Source organism: Strigops habroptila, unplaced genomic scaffold (genome assembly GCF_004027225.2).
Source record: "Strigops habroptila isolate Jane unplaced genomic scaffold, bStrHab1.2.pri NW_022045629.1_ctg1, whole genome shotgun sequence".
Taxonomy (NCBI): Eukaryota; Metazoa; Chordata; class Aves; order Psittaciformes; family Psittacidae; genus Strigops; species Strigops habroptila.
The window spans coordinates 63707-88181 of record NW_022651106.1 but is presented as its reverse complement, the minus strand read 5'-3'; the positions used below and the strand labels follow the sequence as shown (position 1 = coordinate 88181).

General features: G+C 57.5%; 2 protein-coding genes across 2 annotated transcripts; both read left to right on the top strand.

Moving 5' to 3' along the window:
* The first annotated feature begins 831 nt into the window (after window positions 1–831).
* On the top strand, window positions 832–12607 carry DCAF11 (DDB1 and CUL4 associated factor 11). Its single transcript, XM_030475087.1, has 13 exons — window positions 832–948; window positions 2338–2423; window positions 2806–2931; window positions 3882–3946; window positions 4036–4136; window positions 5432–5581; window positions 6573–6627; window positions 7144–7270; window positions 8006–8191; window positions 9287–9440; window positions 10765–10920; window positions 11090–11196; window positions 12460–12607. The coding sequence occupies exons 2-13, from the start codon at window positions 2364–2366 to the stop codon at window positions 12541–12543; spliced, it is 1371 nt and encodes a 456-aa protein (XP_030330947.1). The 5' UTR covers window positions 832–948; window positions 2338–2363; the 3' UTR covers window positions 12544–12607.
* A 645-nt stretch (window positions 12608–13252) lies between these two features.
* On the top strand, window positions 13253–18174 carry LOC115603287 (fat storage-inducing transmembrane protein 1-like). The gene is made up of 3 exons (XM_030475053.1): window positions 13253–13380; window positions 16362–16727; window positions 17844–18174. Exons 1-3 carry the CDS (start codon window positions 13253–13255, stop codon window positions 18172–18174), a joined length of 825 nt encoding a protein of 274 aa, XP_030330913.1.
* The last annotated feature ends 6301 nt before the right edge of the window (window positions 18175–24475 follow it).

The window sequence follows — 24475 nt, the reverse complement described above, 5'->3', positions numbered from 1 at the left end:
AGCCCCGCTCTGATTGGCCCTCAGCCCACCTCCATGCCCCCCATTGGCTGAGCGATGACACATCCCCCCCCCCATGGGCCAATGGGGGGGCAGCGCTTGGATGGACCAGTAAAAGAGCCCCTCTGGGGATGAGGCGTGGCTTGAACCGGGGTCACGTGGCATCATTGGGGCGGGGCCAGAAGGGGGCGGGGCATGGAGTGACGCCAGAGGGGCGGGGCCATGCGGGGGGGAGGGCGCCAAGTGGGCGGGGCCAAACGCTCCCCGCAGCAGCCAATCAGGAGCATCCGCGCCGCGCCCTGCCCGCCGCTCCCTTATCAGCCAATCGGGAGGCTCCTCTCCGCGCCCCGCCCGCCGCTCCCTTATCAGCCAATCAGGAGACGCTCGCCCGCTGCTCCCTTATCAGCCAACCAGGAGCCGCCGCTTATCGCGCTCTCCCCCCCCCCACAGCCCCCCCCCGCGCCCTTTACCCTGCCAGGGAGGTGGCGCGCCCACGTGGTCTCCCCTCGTCCAATGAACGCTCGCTCCCCCACAGCCCCTCCCCTCCGCCGTGCGTGGCCACGCCCCCTGCGTCGCGCGGGGACGTCAACGAGCGGCGGCCGGGCGGGCGCGCGCGCGGTGGGCTCTGATTGGTCAGCGGTAACAAAGGGCGCGGGGGGGGGGGGAGCGGGGTCGGCTCCTGATTGGTCAGCGGGAGGTGGGGAGTGAGGGGGGGAGCGCGGGAAGCGGCGGGGGGCGCCGAGGGAAGCCCCTCGGCTCCTGATTGGCTGAGGAGCTCCGGGGTGGGGTGGGGGGGTGTTGCTATGGTAACCGGAGGTCCCGCCCCTCCCGCAGGCAGCCAATGGGGTCGCAGAGCAGCAGCTGGGGGGCGGGGTCGGAGGAGGAGATGGGGGAGGGGCAGGAGGATGATGACGTCGACCTGAGGCGGGTCCTGGCCCTGCTGCTGGGCAGGTACCGGGGGGGGCGATATGGGGCGATATGGGGTGAATATAGGGGGTTATGGGGGGATATGGGGTGCTGGGGGGGTCTATTGGGTCTCTATGGGGCGATATGGGGTGTTTATGGGGGGATATGGGGGTCTATGGGGTGGCTATGGGGGGATATGGAGGGATATGGGCGGTTAGGAGGTGTTTATGGGGGGGAATGGGGGGTTATGGGAGGTCTATGGGGGGTTATGGGGTGAATATGGGGTGTTTATGGGAGGATATGGGGTGAATATGGGGGGTTATGGGGTGTACATGGGGGTTAATGGGGAGTTATCGGCTGTTTATGGGGGGATATGGGGGGTCATGGGTGTCTATGGGGGGATATGCGGGTCTGTGGGCGGATATGGGGTGGCTATGGGGGATTATGGGGTGGCTATGGGGGGATATGGGGTGAATATGGGGGTCTAGGGGGTGTACATGGGGGTCAGTGGGGGTTATGGGGTGTTTATGGGGGTCTGTGGGGGGATATGGGGCGTTAGGGGGCGATATGGGGGACTATGGGTTGAATATGGGGGGAATATGGGGTGTTATGGGGTGTATATGGGGGTTATGGAGTGGCTATGGGGGTATCTGGGGGGTTATGGGGTGAATATGAGGGGATATAGGAGTCTATGGGGTGGCTATGGGGGGATATGGGGTGAATATGGGGGTCTAGGGGGTGTACATGGGGGTCAATGGGGGGGTTATGGGGTGTTTATGGGTGGATATGGGGGTCTCTGGGGGGTTGGGGGGGATATGGGGGTCTATGGGTTGAATATGGGGGGAATATGAGGTGTTATGGGGTGTTTATGGGAGGATATGGGGTGAATATGGGGGATATGGGGGTCTGAGAGTGTCTATAGGGTGTTTATGGGGGCTGTGGGGGGTTATGGGGTGGCTATGGGGGTTTATGGGGGGATATGGGGTGTCTGGGGGGGGTAGGGGGGGTTATGGGGTGTCTATGAGGTGTTTATGTGGGGTATATGGGGGGTTATGGGGTGTTTATGGGGGGATATGGGGTGGCTGTGGGGTGCCCTATGGTGTATTTGGGGCCCTATGGGGGGTTTATGGGGGGGCTGGGGCATCCTATGGGGTGTTTGGTGGCTCTTTGGGGTGTCTATGGGGCATTGGGGGCTCTATGGGTTGCTATGGGGTGTCTATGGGGCTCCATGGTGGGTCTGTGGGGTGTCTATGGGCTCTGTGGGGTGTCTGTCGGTGCCTGTGGGGTGTCTATGGGGTGTCTGTGGGTGCCTGTGCGGTGTCTATGGGGCTCTATGGGGTGTTTATGGGGGGATATGGGGCTCTTTGGGGGGTCTATGTATGTCTATGGGGTGTCTGTGGGTCCCTTATGTGTCTCTATGGGGCTGCCCCACAGGGGCCGGGCCGGGCGGGACCCCCCGGATGAGGAAGAGGAAGAGGAGGAGCCCTGGGGGTGGGGCAGCGCTGACGTCACGCCCCCGGGTACGGGGGGGCGGGGCTTGGACGGGAGGGGGGGCAGAGCCTACGGGAGGGGGCGTGGCCTTTGGGAGGGGCGGGGCTTAAACGGGGCTCAATGGGGCAGAGAGGGAGGGGCGGGGCTTATGGGAGGGGGCGTGGCCTTTGGGAGGGGCGGGGCTTAAACGGGGCTCAATGGGGCAGAGAGGGAGGGTCGGGGCTTTGGGAGGGGGCGTGGCCTATGAGAGGGGGCGGGGCTTACATAAGGCTCAGTGGAGCAGGGAGGGGCGGGGCTTATGGGAGGGGGCGTGGCCTATGGGAGGGGCTTAAGGGCAGGAGGTTTCCTATTAAGGGAGTGGGAGGGGTTTGGGGTGTGGCCCCGCCCCCCTTGTGACATCGCTCCGTTAAGCCCCGCCCCCCCCCGGACACGCGGGCGCTGGACGGGCACGAGCTGAAGGCTCAGCTCCTATTGGCCCGCGGGAAAGGGGCGGGGCCGCGCCCCACCGAGGAGAACCTGCCCCGGCTGCTGCGGCTGGTGAGCGCTGTGGGGCGCTATGGGGGGCTATGGGGTGTCTATGGGGTGCTATGGGGTGTTTGTGGGGTGTCTATGGGGGGCTATGGGGTGTCTATCGGGGGTTATGGGTGTCTATGGGGGGCTATGGGGTGTCTATACGGGGATATGGGGTGTCTATGGGGGAATATGGGGCGCTATGGGGGGATATGGGGTGTCTATGGGTGTCTGTGGGTGTCTATGGGGTGCTATGGGGTGTCTATGGGGGAATGTGGGGCGTAAGGGGGGCTATGGGGTGTCTATGGGGGAATATGGGGCGCTATGGTTGTCTATGGGGTGTCTATGGGGGTCTATGGGGTGTCTATGGGGGGCTATGAGGGGCTATAGGGTGTCTATGGGGGAATATGGGGCGCTATGGTTGTCTATGGGGTGTCTATGGGGGTCTATGGGGTGTCTATGGGGGGCTATGAGGGGCTATAGGGTGTCTATGGGGGAATATGGGGCGCTATGGTTGTCTATGGGGTGTCTATGGGGGGCTATGGGGTGTCTATGGGGGAATAGGGGGCGCTATGGGGGGCTATGGAGTGTCTATGGGTGTCTATGGAGTGTCTATGGGGGAATAGGGGGCGCTATGGGGTGCTATGGGGTGTCTATGGGGTCTCTATGGGGACACAGACACGGACCCATTGGGACATCAGGTCAACCCCCATTGCAGTCTATGGGGTCTCTATGTATGGGGAGCTATGGGGGTGCTATGGCGTCTCTGTGGGTCTCTGTGGGTCTCTGTGGGGTCTCTATGGGTCTCTCTCTATGGGTCTGTATGGGGTCTCTATGGGTCTCGGGTCTCTGTGGGGTCTCTATGGGCCTCTATGGGTCTCTATGGGTCTCTGTGGGTCTCTATGGGTCTCTATGGGTCTCTGTGGGTCTCTATGGGTCTCTGTGGGTCTCTATGGGTCTCTCCCCCCTCCCCACAGCGCGAATGGGGCCGGTGCCGCAACAGCAGCTTCTCCTATGGGGAGCGATCCCTGCTGAGCTCCTAGTGAGTACCTGGGGGGGGGGGACGGCAATGGGCACTTATGGGGCCTATGGGGCGCCCCCTAAGTGCCTCCCCCCGCTCTGCCCCCCAAGTTTCCTGCCCAATCACGAGGCTTTCGCCGACTCCTACCCCCAAAAGGCCTTTTGTGGTCTCTTCTCCCCCGATGGCTCCATCTTCGTCTCCGCCTGCCAAGGTGCTTATGGGGCGGCTATGGGGCAGATATGGGGCAGCTATGGGGCGCTATGGGGCGGCTATGGGGCGCTATGAGGCTGGGGAAGGGGTTTTGAGGGGTTTATGGGGTGTCTATGGGGGGCTATGGGGGTCTATGGGGGGGACATGGGGGCATATGGGGGTCTACGGAGGGTCTGTGGGGGGATATGGGGGTCTATGGGGGTGGGGCTGGGGTTATGGTGTGTCTATGGCGTGTCTATGGGGGGGATATGAGGTGTTAATGGGGGTTACGGGGTGTCTATGGGGCTCTATGGGGTGTCTATGGGGCTCTATGGGTGTCTATGGGGCTCTATGAGCTGTATGTGGGGGGAAATGGGGTGTTAATGGGAGTTATGGGGCATCTGTGGCGGGTCTTTGGGGCTCTATGGGGCTCAATGGGGTGTGTATGGGGCTCTATGGGGTATCTGTGGGGGGATATGGGGTGTTAATGGGGGTTATTGGGTCTCTATGGGTCTCTGTGGGTCTCTATGGGGGGATATGGGGTGTCTGTGGGGCTCTATGGGGTATCGGTGGGTCTCTATGGCATGTCTATGGGGCTGTATGGGTATCTATGGGGCTCTATGAGGTATCTATGGGGCTCTCTGGGGTGTCTATGGGGGGATATGGGGTGTCTATGGGGCTCTATGGGGGGATATGGGGTGTCTATGGGGTGTCTATGAGGTATCTATGGGGCTCTATGGGGTGGCTATGGGGCTCTGTGGGGGATATGGGGTGTCTATGTGTCTCTGTGGGGTATCTATGGGTCTCTATGGGGTGTCTATGGGTCTCTATGGGTCTCTATGGGGTGTCTATGGGTCTCTATGGGGTGTCTATGGGTCTCTATGGGTCTCTATGGGGTCTCTATGGGTCTCTATGGGTCTCTATGGGGTGTCTATGGGTCTCTATGGGGTGTCTATGGGTCTCTATGGGTCTCTATGGGGTGTCTATGGGTCTCTATGGGGTGTCTATGGGTCTCTATGGGGTCTCTATGTGTCTCTATGGGTCTCTATGGGGTGTCTATGGGTCTCTATGGGGTGTCTATGGGTCTCTATGGGGGCTCTATGGGTCCCTATGGGGTATCTGTGGGTCTCTATGGGGTGTCTGTGTGTCTCTATGGGTCTCTATGGGGTGTCTGTGTGTCTCTATGGGGTGTCTGTGTGTCTCTGTGGGTCTCTATGGGGTCTCTATGGGGCTCTATGGGGCTCTATGTGTCTCTGTGGGTCTCTCTGGGTCTCCGTGTGTGCCCACGGGGCCTGACGGTGGCCCCGCCCCCCGCAGACCACACGCTGCGCTTCTATTGGTGGCGGGAGGGCGGCCGGCTCCGCCCCTTCCGCTGCTGCCGGGCGCGGGACGTGGGCTGGAGCGTCCTGGACGTCGCCTTCAGCCCCGACGGCGCCCACTGCCTCTACTGCAGCTGGTCCAACTACGGTGGGGCTGACCCACGGCCAACCCTCTGACCCACAGCAGCGGGCTCTGACCCACAGCCATGGGCTCTGACCCATAGGGAGCGGGGTCTGACCCATAGGGAGCGGGGTCTGACCCATAGGGAGCGGGGTTTGACCCATAGGGGGCGGGGTTTGACCCATAGGGAGCAGGGTCTGACCCATAGGGAGTGGGGTGTGACCCATAGGGGGTGGGGTCTGACCCATAGGGAGCGGGGTCTGACCCATAGGGAGCGGGGTTTGACCCATAGGGAGCAGGGTCTGACCCATAGGGAGTGGGGTGTGACCCATAGGGGGTGGGGTCTGACCCATAGGGGGCGGGGTCTGACCTATAGGGGGTGGGGTCTGACCCATAGCGGTGGGCTCTGACCCATAGGGGGTGGGGTCTGACCCATAGGGAGCGGCTCTGACCCATAGGGGGTGGGGTCTGACCCATAGGGAGCGGGGTCTGACCCATAGGGAGTGGGGTGTGACCCATAGGGGGCGGCTCTGACCCATAGGGGGCGGGGTGTGACCCATAGGGGGCGGGGTGTGACCCATAGGGGGTGGGGTCTGACCCATAGGGGGCGGGGTCTGACCCATAGGGGGCGGGGTTTGACCCATAGGGGGCGGGGTCTGACCCATAGGGAGCAGGGTTTGACCCATAGAGAGCGGGGTGTGACCCATAGCGGCGGGCTCTGACCCATAGGGGGTGGGCTCTGACCCATAGGGAGCGGGGTTTGACCCATAGGGGGCGGGGTCTGATGCATAGGGGGCGGCTCTGACCCATAGGGGGCGTGGTAAAGACATAGGGGGCGTGGTTAAGCCATAGGGGGTGTGGGCAGCCAATGGGAGCGGAGCTGGACCCCCCCCATTGATCCCTATAAGGGTTAATGAATGGCCAAGGGGGCGTGGCTTGGTTGTAGGGGGCGTGGTTAGGTAATGGGGCGTGGCTTGTGTAGGACACGCCCCCTTTCTTCTTCTGCCCCCCCCCCCAGTCCATGTCTATGACATCTATGGGGACGGAGATACCCACACGGCGCTGGACTTGAGGTATGGGGCTCTATGGGGTGTCTATGGGGGGTTATGGGAGTCTATAGGGCAGGTTATGGGGTCTATGGGGCGGGTTATGGGGTCTATGGGGTGGGTTATTGGGCTCTATGGGGTGGGTTATGGGGTCTGTGGGGCTCTATGGGGCAGGGTATGGGGTCTATGGGGCTCTATTGGGTAGGTTATGGGGTCTATGGGGCACTACAGGGATCTATGGGGTGGGTTATGGGGTCTATGGGGCTCTATGGGAAAGGTTATGGGGTATTTAGGGGTGTCTATGGGGTGTCTATGGGGCTCTATGGGCATAGACATGGACCGCTTGGGCCATCAGGTCAACCCCCATTGGGCCCCATTGACTCCAATGGGCCATCAGGTCAACCCCCATTGGGCCCCATTGACTCCAATGGGCCATCAGGTCAACCCCCATTGGGCCCCATTGACTTCAGTGGACAACAGGTCAACCCCTATTGGGGTCTATGGGTCCGTATGGGTCCCAGCCCCACCTCTGCCCCCCTGCAGGCCGGAGGAGCGCCGCTTCGCTGTCTTCTCCTTGGCGGTGGGGCCGGATGGACGGGAGGTGCTGGGGGGCGGCAGCGACGGCTGCATCTACCTCTACGACCGTGAGGTCCAGCGGCGCACGCTGAAGGTCAGCCCATGTGTGGGGCAGGGTGGAGGCGTGGGGCTAATGGGGGGTGTGGGGCTGGACCCCATTGAGGGGTCTCAATGGGGTTTAAGGGCCTTCTCTGGGGGTCCAGGGCACTCTATGGGGTGGTCAAGAGCCTTCTGTGGGGCTGAAGGGCATCCTGTGGGGGTCAAGGGCACTCTATGGGGTGGTCAACAGCATCCTATGGTGGGTCAAGGCCCTTCCATGGGGTTCAAGAGCCTTCTATGGGGCTCAAGAGCCTTCTATGGGACACGAAGTCACCCTATGGGGGGTCAGTGTCACCCAAGGGTGGGTCCAGACCTCATTCTGTGGGTCAAAGCCAACCAATGCGTGGGTCAAAGCCCTTCTATGGGGCATCAACATCACCCTATGGGGCTCCGGGTCACTCTATGGTGGGTCAAGAGTCTCTTATGGTGGGTCTAGACCCTTCTGTGGGGCACAAGGGCATCCTATGGGGGTCAAAGTCACTCTATGGTGTGGTCAAGATTATTCCATGGGGCTGAAGGTCACTCTGTGGGGTAGTCAAGACCCTTCTATGGGGTGGTCAAGAGCCTTCTATGGGGCTGAAAGCCAACCTATGGGGCTGAAAGGCACCCTAGGGTGGTTCCAGACCTTCTTACGGAGCTCAAAGCCACTCAACGGGTGGCTCGAGCCCCTTCTGTGGGTCGTGGGCGCCCATTCTGTGGGTCTGACCCCCACGTGTGGGTCCCGCCGTAGGTGGAGGCCCACGAGGACGACGTGAACGCGGTGGCGCTGGCGGACGCGGGGGGGCAGCTCCTGCTCTCGGGGGGGGACGATGGCGTCACCCGCGCCTGGGACCGGCGCTGCCTGGGGCAGGATCGGGCCCGGCCCGTGGGGCTGCTCACGGGCCACCGCGACGGCGTCACCTTCCTGCACACCCGGGTAGGCCCTGGGGGGCTGGGGGGGGCTGTGGGGCTCAATGGGAGTGAAGGGGGTTCAGTGGGGTTCATTGGGAGTGAATGGGGTCAATGGGAGTCAATGGGGTTCAGTGGGAGTGAATGGGTTCAGTGGGGTTCAATGGGGTTCAATGGGAGTGAATGGCGTCAATGGGAGTCAATGGGGTTCAATGGGAATGAATGGGTTCAGTAGGGTTCAATGGGAGTCATTGGGTTCAATAGGAGTGAATGGGGTCAATGGGAGTCAATGGGGTTCGATGGGAGTGAATGGGGTCAGTGGGGTTCAATGGGGTTCAGTGGGGTTCAGTGGGAGTGAATGAGTTCAGTGGGGTTCAATGGGAGTGAATGGGGTCAATGGGAGTCAATGGGGTTTGATGGGAGTGAATGGATTCAATGGGGTTCAATGGGAGTGAATGAGTTCAGTGGGGATCAATGGGGTTCAATGGCAGTGAATGGGGTCAATGGGAGTCAATGGGGTTTGATGGGAGTGAAGGGGTTCAGTGGGGTTCATTGGGGTTCAGTGGGGTTCAATGGGAGAGAATGGGTTCAGTGGGGTTCAGTGGGGTTCAATGGGAGTGAATGGGTTCATTGGGGTTCAGTGGGGTTCAGTGGGAGTGAATGGGAGTGAATGGGGTCAATGGGAGTCAAGGGGGTTCAATGGGAGTGAATGGGTTCAGTGGGGTTCATTGGGGTTCAGTGGGGTTCAATGGGAGTGAATGGGGTCAATGGGAGTCAAGGGGGTTCAATGGGAGTGAATGGGTTCAGTGGGGATCAATGGAGTTCAATGGGAGTGAATGGGTTCAGTGGGGTTCAGTGGGGTTCAGTGGGGTTCAATGGGAGTGAATGGGGTCAATGGGGACAGTGGGGTTCAGTGGGGTCAATGAGAATCAATGGCGGGTAGTGGAGTCAATGGGGGCAATGGAATCAATGGGTGTCAGTGGGTATCAATGGGTGCCGGTGGGTGCCGGTGGGTGCCGGTGGGTGTCAGTGGGACTCAATGGGTGCCGGTGGGTGCCGGTGGGTGTCAGTGGGTGTCAGTGGGACTCAATGGGTGCCGGCGGTGCTGAGGGTGCTGCCGCAGGGGGACGGCCGCTACGTGGTGTCCAACTCGAAGGACCAGACGGCGAAGCTGTGGGACCTGCGGCGCCCGGCGGGGCCCGGCGGCCTCGAGGCCACGCGCCGGGCGGTGGCGCGCCAGAGCTGGGACTACCGCTGGCAGCGCGCGCCACGCAGAGGTGCGGGGCGCTATGGGGCGCTATGGGGCGCTATGGGGCGCTATGGGGCGCTATGGGGCGCTATGGGTGCCTATGGGTGCCTATGGGTGCCTATGGGGCGGCTATGGGGTGGCTATGGGGCGCTCTGGGGTATCTATGGGTGTCTGTGGGGCACTATGAGATGGCTACGGGGTGGCTATGGGGGGATATGGGGTGCCTATGGGGTGCTATGGGGTGGCTATGGGGTGTCTTTGGGTGGCTATGGGGGGCTATGGGGCGCTAGGGAGGCTATGGGGTGTGTATGGGGAGCTATGAGGTGGCTATGGGGGGATATGGGGTGTCTATGGGGGGCTATGGGGTGGCTATGGGTGTCTGTGGGGTGTCTATGGGGTATCTATGGGTGCCTATGGGGTGCTATGGGGTGGCTATGGAGTGTCTATGGGGTGTCTATGGGTGCCTATGGGATGCTATGGGGTGGCTATAGGTGTCTATGGGGTATCTATGGGTGCCTATGGGGTATCTATGGGTGCCTATGGGGCGCTATGGGGTGGCTATGGAGTGTCTATGGGGTGTCTATGGGTGTCTGTGGGGTGTCTGTGGGATGTCTATGGGGACCTATGCGGTGTCTATGGGGTGTTTATAGGGCTCTATGGATGTCTGTGGGGTGTCTATGGGAGGCTATGGGTGTCTGTGAGGCATCTATAGGGTGCCTATGGGGGGCTATGGGGTGGCTATGGGGGGCTATGGGTGTCTGTGGGGTGTCTGTGGGGTGTCTATGGGGAGCTATGGGGTGTCTGTAGGGCTCTATGGGTGCCTGGAGTGTCTATGGGGCTCTATGGGGGACTATGGGGTGGCTATAGGTGTCTATAGGGTGTCAGTGGAGTGTCTATGGGGCGCTAGGGGGTGGCTATGTGGCACTATGGGGTGTCTATGGGAGGCTTGGGGTGGCTATGGGGTGTCTGTGGGGGCCTATGGGGTGGCTATGGGGTGTCAGTGGGTATCTGTGGGTGTCTATGGAGGGTTATGGGGGTCTGTGGGGGTCTGTGGGGGTCTGTGGGGTGCTATGGGGTATCTATGGGGCACTAGAAGGGACTATGGGGTGCCTATGGGGTGTCTATGGGTGTCTATTGGGGGCTATGGGGTGTCCATTGGGTGCTATGGGGCCGCTATGGAGCTCTATGGGGTGCTATGGGGTGTCTATGGGGGCGCTATGGGGCTCTATGGGGTGTCTATGGGGCTCTATGCACTGTCTATGGGGGGGGGGGGGCGCTCCATCACCATGGCGACGCCATGACGTCACCGCGCCGCCTCTTCTCCCTCTCCCCCCCGTGCCCCCCCCCCGCAGCGCTGACGTCACCGCCGTTGCCGGGCGACAGCTCGCTGATGACGTACCGCGGCCACGTGGTGCTGAACACGCTCCTGCGCTGCCGCCTGGCCCCGCCCTCTGGCGACGGCGGCGGCCAATACCTGAGCGCCGGCTGCGCCACGGGGGCCGTGATTGGTGAGCGCCGCGGCCAATGGGAGGCGAGGGGCGGGACCACGGAAGGGGCGTGGCTTGGAGAGAGTGGGGAGGGGGGGGGAGCGGGGCGGGCCCACGTGGGGTGGTCGGCGCGGCCAATGGGAGGCGGGGGGCGTGGCCCCGCGCTGACTCCGCCCCCTGCCTTTGGCAGTCTATGACGTGCTGACCGGGCGCCCCGTGCGGCGCCTGACCAATCACAGCGGCTGCGTGCGTGACGTCAGCTGGCACCCGCAGGGCGGGGCCCTGGCCAGCGCCTCGGTGGGCGGGGCTTAAACGGGGGGGCGGGGCCTGGGGAGGCTATGGGGCTCTATGGGGGGCTATGGGGTGGCTATGGGGCTCTATGGGGTGTCTATGGGGGGCTATGGGGTGGCTATGGGGCTCTATGGGGTGTCTATGGGGTGTCTATGGGGCTCTATGGGGTGTCTATGGGGGGCTATGGGGCTCTATGGGGCTCTATGGGGCTCTATGGGGTGTCTATGGGGTGTCTATGGGGCTCTATGGGGTGTCTATGGGGGGCTATGGGGTGGCTATGGGGCTCTATGGGGTGTCTATGGGGGGCTATGGGGTGGCTATGGGGCTCTATGGGGTGTCTATGGGGGGCTATGGGGCTCTAAGGGGGTCTATGGGGCTCTATGGGGTGTCTATGGGGGGCTATGGGGCTCTATGGGGGTCTATGGGGTGTCTATGGGGGGCTATGGGGCTCTATGGGGGTCTATGGGGTGTCTATGGGGCGCTATGGGGTGGCTATGGGGTGTCTATGGGGCAGCTGTGGGGTGTATGGGGTGTCTATGGGGGGCTATGGGGCTCTATGGGGTGTCTGTGGGGGGCTATGGGGCTCTATGGGGTGTCTATGGGGCACTATGGGGTGTCTATGGGGCTCTATGGGGTGTCTATGGGGCTCTATGGGGCTCTATGGGGTGTCTGTGGGGCGCTGTGGGTTGCTATGGGGGTCTATGGGGCTCTATGGGGCACTATGGGGTGTCTATGGGGCTCTATGGGGTGTCTATGGGCATCTATGGGGCTCTATGGGGTGTCTATGGGGCACTATGGGGCTCTATGGGGTGTCTATGGGGTGTCTATGGGGTGTCTATGGGGCTCTATGGGGCACTATGTGGCTCTATGGGGTGTCTATGGGGGTCTATGGGGCGCTATGGGGGTCTATGGCGTGTCTATGGGGGCCTATGGGGTGGCTACAGGGGGCTATGGGGCTCTATGGGGTGTCTGTGGGGCACTGTGTGGCTCTATGGGATGGCTATGGGGTGTCCATGGGGCTCTAAGGGACTCTATGGGGCTCTGTGGGGTGTCTATGGGGGGCTATGGGGCTCTATGGGATGCCTATGGGGCACTATGGTGTGGCTATGGGGGCCTATGGGGTGTCTGGGGGGGGGCTATTGGGGGTTATGGGGCTCTGTGGTGTCTATGGGGTGTCCTTGGGTGGCTATGGGGTGTCTATGGGGCTCTATGGGGTCCCTATGGGTCCCTATGGGTCCCTATGGGGCACTGACCCCTCTCCCCCCGCAGTGGGACGGCTCCATCCGCCTCTGGACTTACCAGGACCCACAGGACGAGCCAATGGGGGAGCCCCAAGGGGGGGACCCCCCCTAAGCTCCGCCCCCTCCCTCCTGCCCCATAGCGCGACCCACAATAAACCTCTGTGACCCCCAAGTCAGCCCCTTCGCCTCCTTCTATGGGTTCTATGGGGGCTAGGGGGTGTCTATGGGGCTCTATGGGGTATCTATGGGGCTCTATGGGTGCCTATAACTCACTATGGGTTGTCTATGGGGCTCTATGCGGCTCTATGGGGTATCTATGGGGCTGTATGGGCCCTCAGTGGCCCTCTATGGCTTATCTATGGGGCTGGGGGGGGGATATGTGGGTCCGAGTATGCCCCATAAGTTCCTCTTTATAGACCCCCACAAGTGCCCCCCCCCTATTGCGCCCCATAACTGATCTCTGTGGGGGTGAGGGGCTTCTATGGGGTCTCTATGGGGCTCTATGGGCTCTATACACCCCCCCCCCCATAGCGCCCCATAAGCGGCCCCACATCGTCCCTCGCACCCCCCCTTGTGCCCCCCCCCCAATGTCCTCCCCGTGCCCTTTGGCCACCTGTTACCCACAAGCCTATGGGGCGCCTATAGGGGTCTATGGGGCGGCTATGGGGCGGCTATGGGGCGCTATGGGGCGGCTGTGGGCAGCCATGGGGCGGCTATGGGGGGCTATGGGGCCGCTGTGGGTCGCTATGGGGCAGCTGTGGGGCGCTATGGGGTGCTGTGGGGTGCTGATCCATGGGCTGTGCTATGGGGCAGCCGCTGTCATGGCGTCCCCCCTCTTCCCCCGGGCCCACGCTCTGGCCCTGGCGCTACTTGTGGGGCTGGGCCCCACACTGAAGGCTCGAGCGGACCCCCACAGCCTCTTGGCTTCGCCCCATAACCTGCTGGAAACGTGAGTCTATGGGGGGGCTATGGGGCAGGGGGGGCTTATGGGGCAGGGGGAGGTTGTGGGGCTGGGGTAGATCTATGGGGCTGAGGGATATATGGGGCTGGATGGGGTAATGGGGCTGTGGGGTCTCTATGGGGCTTGGGGGGGATCTATGGGGCTGGGGTAGATCTATGGGGCTGAGGGATATATGGGGCTGGATGGGGTAATGGGGCTGTGGGGTCTCTATGGGGTTGGGGGGGATCTATGGGGTGGGGGGGCTTACGGGGCTATGAGGAATATGTGGGGCAGGGGGATCTATGGGGCTCCGAGGGTCTATGGGGCTATGGTGGTCTATGGGGCAGGGGGGGCTTATGGGGCAGGGGAGGTTGTGGGGCTGGGGGATATATGGGGCTGGATGGGGTAATGGGGCTGTGGGGTCTCTATGGGGCTCGGGGGTCTCTATGGGGCTGGGGGGGATCTATGGGACTGGGGGAGATCTATGGGGTGGGGGGGCTTATGGGGCTATGGGGAATATATGGGGCAGGGGGATCTATGGGGCTCCGAGGGTCTATGGGGCTATGGGGGTCTATGGGGCTGGGGGAGAATCTATGGGGCTGGAGGGGTTATGGGGCTCGTGAGGGGGTATCTATGGGGCTATGGGGGGCTATGGGGCTGAAGGGAGTTGTTATGGGGCTATTGGGCTCTATGGGGCTATGGGGTTTTATGGGGTGTCTGTAGGGCTATGGGGTGTCTGTGGGGCTATGGGGGGCTATGGGGCTGGGGAGGGGATGTGGGGCTGGGCAGGGGTTATGGGGCAAGGTTGTCTCTGTGGGGCTGGGGCTTATCTATGGGGCTGGGAGGGGGATCTATGGGGCTGGGGTCACATCTGTGGGGTTTTGGGCCACATCTATGGGGTCTAGGCTGCCATTTATGGGTCTAAGTCATCACTTATGGGTCTAGGCTGACATATATGGGTCTAGGGCAGCACCTATGGGCTCTGGAGCCACATCTATGGGGTTTATGTTGCCATTTATGGGTCTAGGTCATCACTTATGGGGTCTAGGTCACCATATGTAGGGTCTTGAGGCACATCTGTGGGGTCTTAGTCCATATCTATGGGGCCTGGGACCACATCTATGGGTCTAACTCACTATCTATGGGGTTTTGGGTCACATCTATGGGGTTTGGGCTATATCTATGGGGGTTTGGGCTAGATCTATGGGTCTAACTCACTATCTATGGGGTGCAGGTCACCGTCTATGGGTCTAGGTCGCCATCTATGGGGTCTTGGGTCACATCTATGGGGTTTTTGGCTACATCTATGGTTTTTGGGGCTATATCTATGGGGTTTGGGGCTATATCTATGGGGTTTTGGGTCACATCTATGGGGTTTGGGGCTATATCTGTGGGGTTTTGGTGCCATATCTATGGGGTTTGGGGCTATATCTATGGGGTTTGGGGCTATATCTATGGGGTTTTGGGCCATATCTATGGGGTTTGGGGCTATATCTGTGGGGTTTTGGGCTATATCTATGGGGTTTGGGGCCATATCTATGGGGTTTGGGGCTATATCTGTGGGGTTTTGGGCTATATCTATGGGGTTTTGGGCCATATCTATGGGGTTTGGGGCTATATCTATGGGGTTTGGGGCTATATCTATGGGGTTTTGGGCTATATGGGGTTTTGGGTCACATCTATGGGGTTTTGGGGCTGTATCTATGGTTTTGGGGCTATATCTATGGGGTTTTGGGCCATATCTATGGGGTTTGGTGCCATATCTATGGGGTTTGGGGCTATATCTATGGGGTTTGGGGCTACATCTATGGGGTTTTGGGCTATATGGGGTTTTGGGTCACATCTATGGGGTTTTGGGGCTGTATCTATGGTTTTGGGGCTATATCTATGGTATTTGGTACCATATCTATGGGGTTTGGGGCTATATCTATGGGGTTTGGGGCTATATCTATGGGGTTTGGGGCTACATCTATGGGGTTTTGGGCTATATGGGGTTTTGGTGCCATATCTATGGGGTTTGGGGCTATATCTATGGGGTTTGGGGCTATATCTATGGGGTTTTGGGCTATATGGGGTTTTGGGTCACATCTATGGGGGTTTGGGCTAGATCTATGGGGTCTTGGGTCACATCTATGGGGTTTTGGGGCTACATCTATGGGGTGTAGGACCATATCTATGGGTCTAGGTCACCATCTATGGGGTGTAGGACCACATCTATGGGTCTAGGTCACTATCTATGGGGTTTTGGGGCTGTATCTATGGTTTTTGGAGCTATATCTATGGGGTTTGGGGCTACATCTATGGGGTTTTGGGCTATATGGGGTCTTGGTGCCATATCTATGGGGTTTGGGGCTGTATCTATGAGGTTTGGGGCTATATCTATGGGGTTTTGGGCTATACGGGGTTTTGGGTCACATCTATGGGGTTTGGGGCTATATCTATATGGGGTTTGGGGCTATATCTATACGGGGTTTGGGGCTATATCTATGGGGTTTTGGGCTATACGGGGTTTTGGGTCACATCTATGGGGTTTGGGGCTATATCTATATGGGGTTTGGGGCTCTATCTATGGGGTTTGGGGCTACATCTATATGGGGTTTGGGGCTATATCTATGGGGTTTAGGGCTATATGGGGTTTTGGTGCCATATCTATGGGGTTTGGGGCTATATCTGTGGGGTTTGGGGCTATATCTGTGGGGTTTGGGGCTATATCTATGGGGTTTGGGGCTATATCTATGGGGTTTGGGGCTATATGGGGTTTTGGTGCCATATCTATGGGGTTTTGGGCTATATCTATGGGGTTTGGGGCTATATCTGTGGGGTGTAGGACCACATCTATGGGTCTATGTGCCTATCTATGGCCTTTGCTGCCCCATCTCTGGCCTTTGCCGCCCCACCTCGGGTGTTTTCCCTGTCTCTCTGACCTTTGCGCCTCACCTATGGGTCCAGCCCCCCCCCACACTTATGGGTCTGCCCCCCACATCCCGCAGGCGGCTGCTGCGCTCGGCGGGCGGTTGGACGGCGCTGCTGCTGCTGGCGCTGGCCGTGGCCGCGCTGCCCCTCTGCCGCCCCACAGCGGGCGCCGTGGGCCGCGCGGCGGCGCGCTGGGCCGTGGGGGCCGCGCTGGGCAGAGGCGCCCCCTGCTGGCTCGGCGACGCCTTGGACGCCGCGACGGGGCGGTGTTGGGCGCGGGGGGTCATCCATGGGGGGACCCTGCTCCTGCCCTACAGCGACCCCCAGAGCTGCCGCAGCCACGGGCACCGCTGGGAAGGGTTCGGGGTGTCCCCCCAAGCTTTCGCCTTGGTTCATTGCGGGTTGGGTTTGGCCGAAGAGGTGGGAGCTTTGGGGGTGCTGCTGTATGGGGCGGGGGGGAAAGGGAAGGGGAGGTGGGGGGGGAGGTGGGGCGGGGGGCGGGGGGAGCGGCAAGGGATGGGTTATGGCCGTGGGGAACGCTATGGGGCGGAGTGGAAGGGTGATGGAATGGGTTCTATCCATGGGGAACGCTATGGGGCAGAGTGGAAGGGTGATGGGATGGGTTATGGCCGTGGGGAACGCCATGGGGCAGAGTGGAAGGGTCATGGAATGGGTTCTATCCATGGGGAACGCTATGGGGCAGAGTGGAAGGGTGATGGGATGGGTTCTAGCCATGGGGAACGTCAAGGGGTTGAGTGGAAGGGTCAATGGGAGCGTCAAGGGATGGGTTCTATCCATGGGGAACGGCATGGGGCAGAGTGGCAGGGTCATGGGGAACGTCAAGGGATGGGTTATGTCCATGGGGAACACTATGGGGCGGAGTGGAAGGGTCATGGGATGGGTTCTAGCCATGGGGAACATCAAGGGGTTGAGTGGAAGGGTCAATGGGAGCGTCAAGGGATGGGTTATAGCCATGGGGAACATCAAGGGATGGGTTCTATCCATGGGGAACGCCATGGGGCAGAGTGGCAGGGTCATGGGGAACGTCAAGGGATGGGTTATGTCCATGGGGAACGCTATGGGGCTGAGTGGAAGGGTGGTGGGATGGGTTATAGCCATGGGGAACATCAAGGGGTTGAGTGGAAGGGTCATGGGATGGGTTATATCCATGGGGAACATCAAGGGGTGGGTTATATCCATGGGGAAGGTCAACCTATGGGGTGGAGGGGCCGTGGGGAGCCCCATGGGGTGTGGGAGCCCCATGGGATGGGCTATGGAGGACCCCAAGGGCAGGGGGGCCCCAACGGGACCTGGAGCTTCTGGAGCTGGTTGCGGGCTCTGCCGTGGGTCGGCTGGGTCTTTGGGATGGGGGGCCCGTCCCCTATGGGGCCACCGTCACCTATAGGGCCACCACCATCATCTATGAGGTGCCCATCACCTATAGGGCCACCATTGTCATCTATGGGCCCACCATCCCCTATGAGGTCCCCATCGCCCATGAGGTCCCCATCCCCATCTATGAGGTCCCCATCCCCATCTATGAGGTCCCCATCCCCTAGGAGGTCCCCATCGCCCATAGCCCCATCACTTATGGGGCCCCCATCCCCTATGGCCCCCCCCCCTCCGTCTGTGGGGCCACCCTGGCAAGAAGAACCCATAGAAGAGCCCAAACGTCCCGGCACGGCCTTGTCCCTCCTCTTCCTCCTCAACGTGGCCTTGATCCTCCTCTGGCACTTCCTATTGGCCGTCACCTTGACCTACCGTCACGATTGGCCGAGGAACGCGGCCGGCGCCGCCATTGGCTGGGCCTCGTGGGCCATCACCTATCGCTGCTGGTACCGCTACCCGTGGTCACCCGGACCTCCTGGTTTGGGTCTTCCAGCACCTTAAAGGGTGGCCATTGAGGTCCAGGAGGTCCATAAGGACCTCCATGGGCCATAAGAACCTCCATTGCCCGTAAGAAAGGTCCAGAAGGAGCTCAAGTGTCCATAAGAACCTCCAGTGCCCATAAGAACCTCCAGTGCCCATAAGAACCTCATGTATCTTGAAGGACCTCAAGTCCTGAAGGTCCATAGGTCCATGATAGGGGTTAGAGAGATGAGTTATGGGGTCTTGGAGGTCCCAAAGGTCCATAACGTCCATAAGAACCTCAATGGTCCCTAAGAACCTCATGTATCTTGAGGGACCAAATGATCCTCAAGGTCCATAGGTCCATGATATGGGGTTCTGAAGGGGAATTATGGGCACTTGGAGGTCCTAAAGGTCCATAATGTCCATAAGAACCTCAATGGTCCCTAAGAACCTCATGTATCTTGAAGGACCTCAAGTGCTGAAGGTCCATAGGTCCGTGATGGGGGGTTATAGAGATGAGTTATGGGGTCTTGGAGGTCCATAGGTCCATGATATGGGGTTCTAGAGGGGACCTACGGGCACTTGGAGGTCCTATAGGTCCATAATGTCTATAAGAACCTCAATGGTCCTTAAGAACCTCATGTATCTTGAAGGACCCAATGGTCCTCAAGGTCCATAGGTCCATGATATGGGGCTCTAGAGGGGAATGACGGGGTTTGGGGGTGACCTTGAGGTCCATAAGAAGCCCCTTTAGATCCTTCATGTCCAAAATGACCCATTTTTGGGCCCAAATTGACCCAAACCGGGGCTTTTCCCACCCATTTGGGGGCCTTTCCTAAGGCAATTGAGGTCCTGACCAATCAGAGAGCGCCATGGAGGGAGGCTGAGCGGTGGCCAATCAGGTGCGAGGAGCAGACGATCCACCAGGGGGCAGCATCGCGCCCGTAATGGGGCGAAAAAGGGGGATTTGGGCTTAAAACCAGCCCCAAAATGGTGGTTTTTGGTAAAAAGAGGCGATTTTGGGGGGTTTTGACCCAAAAACGAGTGTTTTTTGGTGTCGAATGGGCGAAAATGGCGATTTTTGGCAGAAAAAGGGGTTTTTTTGGCCCTAAAATGAAGACTTTTGGGTGAAAAAGCGATGATTTGGGGGGCAGAAAAATGAGGGTTTTGGAAGCCGAAAATGAAGATTTTTTGGGAGGGTCTAAAAGTGAAGATTTTGGGGTCTGAAAGTGAAGATTTTTTGGGGTGAAACATGAAGATTTCTGGAGCCCCCAAAATGAAGGTTTTTGGAGCAGAGGAACGAAGATTTTCGGGTCAAAAAGTGAAGATTTTGGGGGGGGAGAAATGAAGGTTTTTGGAAGCCGAAAATGAAGCTTTTGGGGTTAAAAAGTGGCGATTTGGGGACAAAAAGCATCAAGATTTGTGCATTTTGGTCGGATTTCACCAAAAAAGGCAGGTTTGGGGTCATTTTGCGCCAAATTTCATGGTTTGGGGTTAAACCCCCATCCCGATTCTCCCTTTTTTGGGGTGAAAAAGTGGTATTTGGGGTCAATTCAATGTAGAAATGATGGTTTTTTGCAGAAAGGGGCTGGTTTGGGAGGAAAAAGAGGGAGTTTGGGGGTTAAAATGGTGAAAAAATGGCTTTTTTCCCCTTAAAATATGTTGTTTTGGTGTAAAATGGAGGTTTTTTTGTCATAAAATGCCTGTTTTTGCTGTAAAATGTGTGGGTTTGCCCTAAAATGTGTGTTTTTTGCTCTAAAATGTGTATTTTTGCCCTAAAATGTGTATTTTTGCCATAAAATGTGTGGTTTTGCTGTAAAACGTGGGGGGTTTTTCCCTAAAATGTCTAGTTTTGCCCTAAAATGTGTATTTTTGCCCTAAAATGTGTGGTTTTGCTGTAAAACGTGGGGGGTTTTGCCCTAAAATGTCTGGTTTTGCCCTGAAATGTGTATTTTTGCCCTGAATTGTGTGGTTTTGCCCTAAAATGTGTGGGTTTTGCTCAAAAATGTGTATTTCTGCTGCAAAACTTGTGGGTTTTGGTGATAAAATGTGTGGTTTGCCAATAAAATGCTGCTTTTTGCACCAAAAATGCTGGTTTTTGACATCAAATCCAGGGGAAGGGGGGTAAAATTGGGGGGTTTTGCCTTAAAATGAAGGGGTTTGCCTTAAAATGAGTCTTTTTCGCCTTAAAATGAGTCTTTTTCCTCAAACCAAGTGTTTTTACCTTAAAATGGGGGAGTTTTGCCTTAAAATTTGGTGAGTTTTATCTTAAAATTAGGGGGTTTGCCTCAAAATTGGGGTATTTTTGCCTTAAAATGAGGGGGGTTTGCCTTAAAATGAGCCTTTTTGGCTATAAAATTAGGGGGTTTTAGCCTTAAATGAGACTTTTTTAAGCTTTAAATGACTTTTTTCCCCTAAAATAAGGGGGGTGTGTGTGTGTTCTGCCCCAAAATGAGGTTTTTTTGCCTTAAAATGAGGGGGGTTTGCCTTAAAATGAGGGGTTTTTGCTGTAAAATAAAGGGGGGTTTGCCTTAAAATGAGGTTTTTGGACCCAAATGGACGCATTTTTCTCCCTTTATTTTATTCCTAGAACCCAAAAGCTTTTTAATCATCAATTCTGGGTTATTTTACCTTAAAACGATGATTCCCCCCCCCCCCCCGAACCCGCCTTTTGGCCATGTCTATTCTTTGCCATCCGAAACGTTTCATTTCCTCTCAAAACAAGTTGTTTTTTACCACGAAATGGGTGTTTTTCCCCCAAAAGACGCCTCTTTTCCCATAGACCGCACTTTTTGGGGCCATAAAAGGGCTTTTGGGGCCAAAAAGGGGGGAAACGGTCAAAACTCGGCGGTTGAAAGCGAGACTCGGTCGTTACTGAGGGTGGAACGGGGCAGAAAAGGGGCTTTTGGGGGCTATTTTGGGCAGAGGCGGTTGCACAGATGCAAATAATGGTCAAATGTGGTGGTTTTGACCCAAATCTGCGGGGGGGGTTGGGGCAGAAAAGGGAGATTTCAACACTAGCCTTCCCCGCCTTCGCCTCTTGGGTAGACCTGGTGGCTGCCCTCTACCTGGGTAGACCTGATAGACCTCTCTACTAGCGGCGTTTTATGGGTAGACCTGATGGCCATTATTGGTACTTACTATGGGTAGACCTGATAGCCGCTACTATGGATAATGGTCTATGGGTAGACCTGGTGTCCGCCCCCCCTTGGGTAGACCTGATGACCATCCCCTACCCCTGCCTAGCTGCTGGTGGCCCCCCATCCGTATCTCCTCACCCCAAGGTGGACCTGGGAGGACACAGGGGTGGAGGACAGGGACAGGAACCACCTCCTTGAGCCTCCAGTTCCTCTCCATGGCCATGTCCACCCATGGGGTGTCCTCTCCGTGGCCATGTCCATCCATGGGGTGTCCTCTCCATGCTTATGTCCACCCATTGTCCATCCCTCCCCTCCCACCCACCCTATTGGGTCTCCTGGTGGCTTCAGCTCCAGCAGCCAATGGGAGACCTCCCCTTAGACCATGTGGTTCATGACGTTCTTGTAGTGGGGGACGGGGTTTGGCTTGAGGTGCAGGAGGGTGGCCAGGACCCACTTGACCTGTGGATGGGGAACAGCTCAGGGGGGTTCGGTCCCACCAGCAACCATCAACAACCGTCAACCAATGGCCACCCAATGACCCACCAATGACCAACCATCAGCCAATGGCCACCCAATGACCAACCAATGATCAACCAATGATCAACCAATGACCTTCCTACCACCCAATGACCACCCAATGACCACCCAATGGCCACCCAATGACCATCCAATGACCACCCAACGACCACCCAATGAACACCCAATGACCATCCAATGACCATCCAATGACCACTCAGTGACCACTCAACGAACACGCAATGACCACCCAATGACCACCCAATGGCCACCCAATGACCACCCAATGACCACCCAGCCCCTCCAACCCCTCCCACCACCTATGGGTCCTATCTTCGCCCCCACCCATAGGACCTCTGTATCTCCTTCAATATCACCTATGGCACCTTCACCACCACCTATGGGTCCTCCAAACCTCCTCCACCACCCATAGCTCCTCCACCTCTCCCCCTTCCCCCCCACCCACGGGCCCCATAGGAAGCCCCATAGGAAGCCCCATAGGAAGCCCCATAGGCCACCCCACCTTGCAGAGGGTGACGGTGGCGCTGTAGCAGACGCTGAGGAGGAAGAGGGTGATGAAGACGGCGACGGTGTCCCAGGGCCCATTGGCCACGTCGGGGTCACCATGGCAAAGGTCCTCGGGGAGGAGCATGTCTGGAGGTGGGGACAGGGGGGGACAAGGGCTCCATGATGGTCCGTGATGGGCCATCAGCTCCATCCATCCACCTCCATCCATCTGCATCCACCTCCATCCATCTCCATCCATGACCATCTCCATCCACCTCCATCCATCACCATCTCCATCCATCTCCATCCATCTCCATCCACCTCCATCCATGACCATCTACATCCACCTCCATCCATCTCCATCCACCTCCATCCATCTCCATCCATTAACCATGCAAATTCCCCTAAATTTCCTCAATTTCCCCCATTTTTCCTCAAATTTCCTCAATTTTCTCCCAATTTTCCCAAATTACTCTCAAATTTCCTCAGTTTTTCCCCGATTTCCCCCAATTTTCCTAAATTTTCCTCAAATTTCCTCAATTTCCCCCATTTTTCCTCAAATTTCCTCAATTTTCTCCCAGTTTTCCCAAATTCCCCTCAAATTTCCTCAGTTTCCCCCAATTTGCCCCAATTTTCCCACATTTGCCTCAAATTTCCCCACTTTTTCCTTTATTTCCCCAAATTTCCATCAAATTTCCTCGGTTTTCCCCAAATTTCCCCAAATTTGCCTCAAATTTCCTCAGTTTTTCCCCTGATCTCCCAAACTTGCCTCAAATTTCCTCCATTTCCCCAATTTTTCTCCATTCCCCCAAATTTCTTCTGTTTCCACCCAAATTTGCCTCAATTTGCCTCAAATTCCCTCAATTTCCCCCCGATTTCCCCAAATTTCACCCGTTTTCCCCCAAATTCCCTTCCTTCGCCCCTCGTTTCACCCGATTTTCCACGGTTTCCCCAAATTTCTTCTGTTTCCTCCCGATTTGCCCCATTTTTGCACCATTTCCCCCAGTTTTCTCCTGAATTCCCCAATTTCCCCCCAATTCCTTCCATTTCCCCCCCCAATTTCCCCAAGTTTTCCTCGATTTTCCTCAAATTTCCTCAATTTCCCCCCAATTTTCCCAATTTCCCCCCAAATTCTCCTGGTTTTGCCCCAGTTTTTGCAAATTTCCCCCAAATTTCCTCAGTTTCCCCCCAACTTCCCCCAAATTTCCTCATTTTCCCCCCAATTTTCCCCAAATTTTCCATGATTTTTCCCTCATTTCCCCAAATTTGCTTGGAAAATCCACCATCCATCATCCATCTCCGTCCACCACCCATGTCCATCCATGTCCACCCATGTCCACCCATCTCCATCCATCTCCCACAGGTTCTTCTCCCACCTCTTGCCCCCATGGATGGGAGGAATGTCCAGTTCCTCTTGTCCATCCATCATCCACCATCATCCATCATCCATCTCCATCCATCTCCATCCATCACCATCTTCATCCATCCTTCCCCATCCATCTCCATCATCATCCATCCACCTCCATCCATCTCCATCCATCATCATCCATCCATCATCTCCATCTATCTCCATCATCATCCATCCCTCTCCATCCATCTCCATCCATCACCATCTTCATCCATCCTTCCCCATCCATCTCCATCATCATCCATCCCTCTCCATCCATCTCCATCCATCATCATCCATCCATCATCTCCATCCATCTCCATCATCATCCATCCACCTCCATCCATCTCCATCCATCATCATCCATCCATCATCTCCATCTATCTCCATCATCATCCATCCCTCTCCATCCATCTCCATCCATCACCATCTTCATCCATCCTTCTCCATCCATCTCCATCATCATCCATCCATCTCCATCCATCTCCATCCATCATCATCCATCTTCATCCATCACCATCTCCATCCATCCATCATCTCCATCCATCTCCACCATCATCCGTCTATCTCCATCCATCTCCGCCATCATCCATCCATCTCCATCCATCACCATCATCATCCATCCATCTCCATCCATCTCCATCCATCATCATCCATCTTCATCCATCACCATCTCCATCCATCCATCATCTCCATCCATCTCCACCATCATCCGTCTATCTCCATCCATCATCATCATCCATTATCCATCTCCATCCAATCACCATCATCATCCATCCATCATCTCCGT